The 7,935-nt window shown below is 34.5% G+C and overlaps 1 protein-coding gene across 1 annotated transcript in view; it reads left to right on the top strand.

The window, feature by feature from the left end:
- The window catches only part of LOC107569465 (GTP-binding protein Rheb-like), a 6,571-nt gene extending 1,456 nt beyond the window's left edge, over positions 1-5,115 (top strand). The window contains exons 2-8 of the mRNA XM_016255566.1: positions 977-1,048; positions 1,479-1,546; positions 1,647-1,729; positions 3,913-3,969; positions 4,057-4,104; positions 4,745-4,826; positions 5,000-5,115. Of these exons, the coding sequence (XP_016111052.1) occupies positions 977-1,048; positions 1,479-1,546; positions 1,647-1,729; positions 3,913-3,969; positions 4,057-4,104; positions 4,745-4,826; positions 5,000-5,092 (503 nt within the window). The 3' untranslated portion in view covers positions 5,093-5,115. The remainder of the gene's footprint in view (positions 1-976; positions 1,049-1,478; positions 1,547-1,646; positions 1,730-3,912; positions 3,970-4,056; positions 4,105-4,744; positions 4,827-4,999) is intronic.
- The last annotated feature ends 2,820 nt before the right edge of the window (positions 5,116-7,935 follow it).

Here is a 7,935-nt window from a genome sequence, read left to right as displayed (position 1 = left end):
TATATATATATATATATATATAAAAACTTTTGTTTTTATAGAATTATAGATTCTTACTATACCTTTTAAGAAATCAGTATCTCAAAAATAAATTTTAAGTTGCAACAATACAGTGTAAATCTATATTGATGGAACCACCATATATATATATATATATATAAGTTGGCCTAGTTCAGTTAAAATGTTTTTTTCTTCTTTAATTAGGGAAGTGTATGTTTGTGGATGAATGTAAACCTCTGTATAACTTTATCTTGCACACCTGGTGGACCTTTGAAATCCTTGCATATTTGATGTATTGCCTTCTGAAGTGGCAGATCTTGTGGGATTGTTTGCTGACTGGTGCCTTTAGGTCTGCAGGTTTACAGATTGCAAGCTATATTTCTACTGTTATCAGCTATCATTCAACTAGATTGTAGATGTACATATTTTGGTAATGTGAGAAACAATAATGTAATATTAGTTGTATTCATTAAAATAAAAAATCCTTCTGAAAAGTTTCTAGAACAAGGAAACGGCAGCTTATTCTCTATTATTCCATACTGTATGTCAGCTTAATGGAATCATAAAAATTGTAATACAAAGTTTCAAAATGTGTAATTTTACAGTGCATTATGCTGTGTATCAGGCCTAACGTACCCATGAAAATGACATGAGTGACTCAGAAACCTTTACAAATTGGACAGAAGTTACAAAAGTAATAAAAAAAGAGCAAAAAAATGAATCACAAAGCGTATTACACATATGCGTTGTGTTAGTGGCATGTTCTTAACCTGCATATACATGTGTGTCTTGATCAGTCAGCAGCTTTCTCAACACCTTTCTGCTACTTTAGTTATCCTTTTTTTCCCATTATTATAAAATAATTGTTTGATTATCATTGTACATTCAACAACACCCTTATAATAGATGGCACATTTTTGTTACTAATTATTGTTAAACACTGCTTTGATAATCATTTTGAATTATTTTACAACAGGAAAATCCTCCCTCACGATACAGTTTGTAGAAGGACAATTTGTAGATTCCTATGACCCTACTATTGAAAACAGTGAGTACTGGAATACTTTATTGATAAGCTGTTTTACTAGCATTCTTAGCCTGCATGATTCTAAAATGCCATAATGGGAAAATACATGTAGGCCGAATGGTAATGAACCACTTATATGCTAAGTGTAATGTTGTTTGTTAAGAAGTAATTCAAATTGTGTTATTAGTGTTGCCAACATATTTTTAGTGATCAGTAATGACTACTATATAGTGACACCTGTCAGGTTAACTAAACGGGAAACTTGGAAAACAAAATTTCATATGTATACATTTCTGAATTCTGTTGTTCTGAATTCTTAATTCAGTTTTCAATTTCTGCTTGTGTGCTGTGATCTCAACAGCCATAGTGGAAATTGTATTAAAACATTGTTGCTCCAAAACTACCTTTGAAGGTTCTGATATCCCCAATTCAATTTCTGTTTGCCTTTAAGCTTTTAATAAAATGGTGTCAGTGAATGGCCAGGATTTCAATCTCCAGTTAGTCGACACTGCTGGACAGGTAAGAACACGCCCACCCCACCTTTCTGTAAAAATGATTATTATTATTATTTTTTTCATCATTTTTCATACCGGTTGTCCCCCTCCCCCTTTTTGTTTAGGATGAGTATTCCATTTTCCCCCAGTCTCATTCTATGGATATTCATGGTTACGTTCTGGTGTATTCTGTCACTTCAATGAAAAGGTCAGGGTTTTTTTTTTTTTTACTTGCACTGTTATTATCATTTTGTTGTTGTTTTTGCTTTCTTCCTTTAGCCATACAACTGGACTGTTTAAATGTTTGGGCTGTTTTGATTTTCTTTAGGTTAATAATGCAAATAAAACAAACTTGCATGCTTGTGTAATCTCTCCTTTTTTCTTTTCTTTTTTCTAATTCTTGGACTCATATGCACCTTGCTGTTTTTTGTGTGCATCTTTTTTTCTTAAGTATTCTGACTTGTACCTGGGTTAGGATTAGTTTTTCTGCCTGCTCTTGCATCACACACAAAGTTCTATCATTTTTGAGTATACGCCATTGACCACAAGCTTGAATGGACAAGTGTGATGCATGTGTACTACGACTGCTTGTTATCTTCATACTGTTTCAAACTTTAAAACATTGGTATTTTCTGACCTGTTTTTTTGTTTGTTTCCATCATCTTTGGTAATTTCTTAAATTGACAGCCACACTGGAGCTACTTTTAGTGCCATTGTTGATAGACATGTAAGCCTTTGTTGATAGACATAAAGTCGTAACTAATTTTCACCCTCCAAATTTATGAAAACCATTCCAGATCAATCATAGTCTCAGCTTCTTGTATATAAACTGCCTATCTTAGTACAGTTATTTCAATTAGTTCTATAGAGAATAGGATCATTTTTTGAATACTACTTCATAAAAATAGCTTATAGTACTTTTAATTGCACTTACTCCAGTGTGGATATGGACTGTGATCCACTCTGCGAGTGATTTATTGCACTCCAGTTTACCAATATAAAGTTATGTCAGCCCATGTGCACAACGACAAGGCAGCTAATTATTAAACATTTCCAGTTTTTGTTGCAACTACTACAGCTGCCACATGATTTGGCTTGCTATAAATACTATACTATAGCTTACTATAGATATAAATACATCAGCCAAAAATTTCAATAGAATGCTGAAACCATGAGCACTGGCTCTGTCAAGCCCCTTTCCCACCATAATGGTTCTGGTGCAGTTTACTGACCAGTGTTCTGGGCTGTCTTACTGACCAGTGTAATAACATTTCATTCCATTACTCTGTAGGTTCTAATATGTTAAATTGTGTGAGAGAGGTTGAGTTTGCATGTTCAGTTTCAGTTTCTCTTGAGCAAGTATACAGAAGAGAGTACCGACAGTTTATCGGCAGACCTGCTGGTATACAGGAATGACTCCCGGTATCTGTGAATAGCATAACGCAGAAGTGCTGCTTACACAAACAATGTGATGCATCATATTTGTTTTTGGACTGGTTATGTAGTCACTTAAACAACCCTTCTTGAACGACAGCCATGCAGACCAATTTGATGCAGTGTGCGGTGTATGGTCTGAGCACTGACAGGCTGACCCCCCCACCCCTTCAACCTCTGCAGCAATGCTGGCAGCACTCATACGTCTATTTCCCAAACACAACCTCTGGATATGATCCTGAGCAGTTTCAGGGTCTTGGCAATCTTCTTATAGCCTATGCCATCTTTATGTAGAGCAACGATTCTTTTTTTCAGATCTTCAGAGAGTTCTTTGCCATGAAGTAGGTGCCATGTTGAACTTCCAGTGACTAGTATGAGAGAGTGAGAGCGATAACACCAAATTTAACACACCTGCTCCCCACATGACACCGGGGAGAGAAAATGGCTAATTGGGCCCAATTTAGGCATTTTCACTTAGGGGTGTACTCACTTTTGTGGCCAATGGTTTAGACATTAATGGCTGTGTGTTGAGTTATTTTGAGGGGACAGCTAATTTACACTGTTATACAAGCTGAACACTCACTACTTTACATTTCTTCAGTGTTGTCACATGAAAAGATATAATAAAATATTTACAAAAATGTGAAGGGTGTACTCCCTTCTGTGAGATACTGTATATTACCTTTTCTATTACATAAGTGTGGGAACACAGGGCTAGTTCTAGACAGGTTTCAATTTGCCCAGCGAAACACTGCATTTATTTTTTTTCTAATATTTGTTATTTGTCAAACCCATTGCATATACTATAACACTAGTGACACTATATTGGCTGAGAAGGACATTTTTTAATCTCATATTCTGATATGGGTTATTTTTCTTCTGAGTGTAAGGGCTTAAATGCTGATCTGAATGCTTTTCAGAAAGCAATCAAATGTAAACAATCCGCTCTGTTTTCAGTTTTGAAGTTGTGCAGGTTCTACACGACAAGCTTCTTGATATGGTTGGAAAGATACAGTAAGTGTGGTTTAAACTTGTGAACATATGGTCTAAAATATTACAAGGTCATAAAACATGAAGCCATAATATTGCATATTTACCCAGGGTACCTACTGTTCTAGTTGGAAACAAAAAAGACCTTCACATGGAAAGGTAAGCATATACTATATATTCCCCTTTTGCATATTTTTAGGGACCAAGCACTTAAACCGTATTATATATGTTGTTGGTGGTGATGGTGTTGTTGTATTTTTTTTATAATTATCTGTTTAATATTACTTTTTACTTATTTAGGGAACAGTTCTTAGAAACAGTACATCACATAGACTCCAAACGTGGTAGAATTGTCCCAAATCCCCCTACAACTCAGGCATACATGCATGCATCAGTCTGACAAGTGGCGCTATAATAAAGCCTTTTACATTTTTGCCATAGGACGTATTAGATGGATACCAATTTTACCTAGGCCATATTGTTTATCAGTCATTTTGAATTAGTTTTTAAAGGTTCTTCAAACAAGTTATAGTTCAATTGGTGTTTGTCTAACTTGGACAACATTTAACGTCAATGCTCTTGACAGTTTTAAAACAAATTTCAATATTTAGTAGACCTAAGTATTTTCTGTGGTAAACATGCTTGCATATACTAAAAATCACAATTAATTTAGCAAATTTAATTTGGCCTTTGCAATCTAATTAACTCCTTAACATTCATCAATCAACAATGAGTTAAATACATTTCAGACCATAAAATTGTCCAAAAAGTTGGAAGGCACAGTATTCTCTCTCTCTAGAGTGATTAAACCAGAAGAGGGCAAGAAGCTAGCTGATTCTTGGGGTGCTGCTTTTATGGAGTCATCTGCAAAGGAAAATCAGGTAACTGTTTTTACTTTTTTCTTTCTTTCTTATAAATAAGGAACTTTTGCTTACTTTACAGTTGTTTACAAAACATGTAATAGACACATTTCTGCAATACACATTTTCCTTTTCTGTATAGTATGGACATTTGTGTATATGTTCTTCTTTGTAAAAGAACATTCATTTTACAGACAGCTGTAGAAGTTTTCAAGAGGATTATTCTGGAAATGGAAAAAGTTGATGGAAACGCCCCATCAGAGGAGAAGAAGTGTGCTGTGATGTAAGGCATGCAGTAAACTCACATGCTGAAGTTAAGAGACACATCACCATGCCATTTATTATAACGGAGGAGTTCAGTAACAGGTTCTCTCCTGATGAATTATTTCCTAATGCAGTCAGATTTTTAAGCAAATCAGTGCTGTTCAAAACCAATGTCAGCAAACATTCTTCCAAAATTACATATTCAGTATTGGGAATTAAATGTTAATGCTATTTGAGGCTGAAATTGCTGTGAAAGGTTTTACTTAAAATGTCCCATCTCCATTACTTTCACCTTTGTTGACTGGCATTTAATGTTTAATCTGACAGGTACTAACCTGTCTGCAATCTACTATCTCAAATTAGCAGTACACGGTTGCTCTTATTTTTATTTTATTTTATTTTTTGCTCTCCCTCTGATATATTTACTAATTTTATTTGTCTTGAGTAACCAGCAGAATTAAAATGTGTATCAGTAGTCCATTTAAATTTAGTTTATACAGAGACTGTCATTGAGACTGCACATATTAACAATTCAGTGCTGTGCTCCTCCTTTCCTCTTCCTAGTGGATTATGTGAACAGTGTGGGTGTGTATATATAAGATGATGTAAACGGCACCCTAAAAAGATCCACTGTTCCCGCTGGTGGTTTTATACACAATAAAGTGACTAAACCTTCAGTATAAAGTAAACATGAAAGCTTTAATACTTTGTTAGAATTCTATTTGTGAGATTCAGCCTTTTTTCATTTGTTGAAAGTGTGTTGTTTTGATTCCGAAATGAGTTTGGTTATCTGTAACAATGCCCTACATGCATTTTATGCCACGGTGAACACAAATCTTTACGTGGCATATAAAAGTGTTTGTGAGAAAAATACACCATTTTAGTATGATGCTGAACTTCATACAGACCGTTTGCCATTTGTGAGGGCTTAGTCTAATATTTACATTGTTACCAAGGACCAGTCAATTCATCATCAAAAATTTTGCTGTGTAGTCATATGAGCTTAATCGCTTAAAAGCAGGGTCACAAACAATTGAGCACTCTGTAGAGCAGTTTAGACTGATTATACACCGGCTACCAAAACAAATGTTGTTCCAATGCAGTTGTAATGTCTTTTGCATCATCCTCCCTGCTTCCAATTTAGTAACCCCTTAGCGATATTAAATAGCACCATGATACGAATATTACCAGAAATGTCCTGACCCTTACTACGTTGAATCAGCACTGCTGAAGTCCAATGGCCCTTCAAAATCGGACCGCCTCATTTTCCTGTGAAGTTCAGGGTGCCAGGTTTTTCATTTTTATAATTGACAACCTTCATGATAATTTTAGGGACTCTATATATGGATTTTTTTTGTATGTGGAAAAAATAAACATTTAAAGAATGTGTTCTCTGTTTTGTTGTTTTTACCTTTCAAAAGGTAGTCTGGTTTCTCACATCAGTTGAAATAGTCAATCAGGGCCATGCATTTTCATTTTTATGCAACTTGCTTCTTAACCACCAGTACAAGGCATCTTTGGAGAGATTGACTAACTAGTTACACCTTTTAGTAACTTGTCAAACATCGAATATAGAAGTTATGTTGATGTCACACAGGTGGAGTAATAACTTCTATTCCACTTGTCACAATTGTGACCAACCATAAAACATACTTTTTCATATATATATATTTTTTTTCTTTCTTTCTTTTTAAAGTGTTAATAATGACACATCATTTGCATGTTTTCATGTCTAGAAAAAATTGGGGGTTAAAGTCCAGATATCACTCATATCACTTAATAAAATTTTCATGATAATTTTAGGGACTCTATATATGGATTTTTTTTGTATGTGGAAAAAATAAACATTTAAAGAATGTGTTCTCTGTTTTGTTGTTTTTACCTTTCAAAAGGTAGTCTGGTTTCTCACATCAGTTGAAATAGTCAATCAGGGCCATGCATTTTCATTTTTATGCAACTTGCTTCTTAACCACCAGTACAAGGCATCTTTGGAGAGATTGACTAACTAGTTACACCTTTTAGTAACTTGTCAAACATCGAATATAGAAGTTATGTTGATGTCACACAGGTGGAGTAATAACTTCTATTCCACTTGTCACAATTGTGACCAACCATAAAACATACTTTTTCATATATATATATTTTTTTCTTTCTTTCTTTTTAAAGTGTTAATAATGACACATCATTTGCATGTTTTCATGTCTAGAAAAAATTGGGGGTTAAAGTCCAGATATCACTCATATCACTTAATAAAATGGTCATTTGGGATTATTCCAATACAGCAAATACACCTCTCACCAAAGTAAGGAGGTCATGCAGTTGCTCCATGATACACAATAAAGGCGGGTTCCCTCAAGTTAATGTGCAGTAAGGTAATGCGTAGTGTGTCTGTGATCATAGGGAACAAGGATTCATCAGTACATCACAAGTAGAGACAATAATTTACCCACCAGTCATTACACATCAATCCAGAACTGCTAGAATAGGCTAAAATAAACTGAAAAGTTAGTCAGACTCCACTGTTTTTATTGAGTTTAATTAGTTCCTGGTGTGGTTCATTCATGGTTAAATAGATGGGATGCAACAGTTATAATACAACTATTATGATTATAAGTCACATAAGAACACACATTTACTATAACCAAATCATGTTATTTTCATATTAAAATCACAACAGGCAATTATCATTCAATTTAGGCCTTTTGGATATGACAGATTACATTAATTTATAATAAAACAAGTAGCCCAGACATACATCATGCCCCCAACTCCTGTAGCATGTATAACTCCAATTTTGTCTGTGGTTAATGATGCAGCAGTGTTCAAATAAATGCCTTTAGTCAAGTGCAACTTCAACAGAAGGGAT

This window comes from Sinocyclocheilus grahami, unplaced genomic scaffold, assembly GCF_001515645.1.
Source record: "Sinocyclocheilus grahami isolate Dianchi unplaced genomic scaffold, SAMN03320097.WGS_v1.1 scaffold1347.1, whole genome shotgun sequence".
NCBI classification, from domain to species: domain Eukaryota; kingdom Metazoa; phylum Chordata; class Actinopteri; order Cypriniformes; family Cyprinidae; genus Sinocyclocheilus; species Sinocyclocheilus grahami.
Note: the sequence above shows the minus strand (reverse complement) of the source record. Positions and strands in the feature narration are given on the sequence as shown.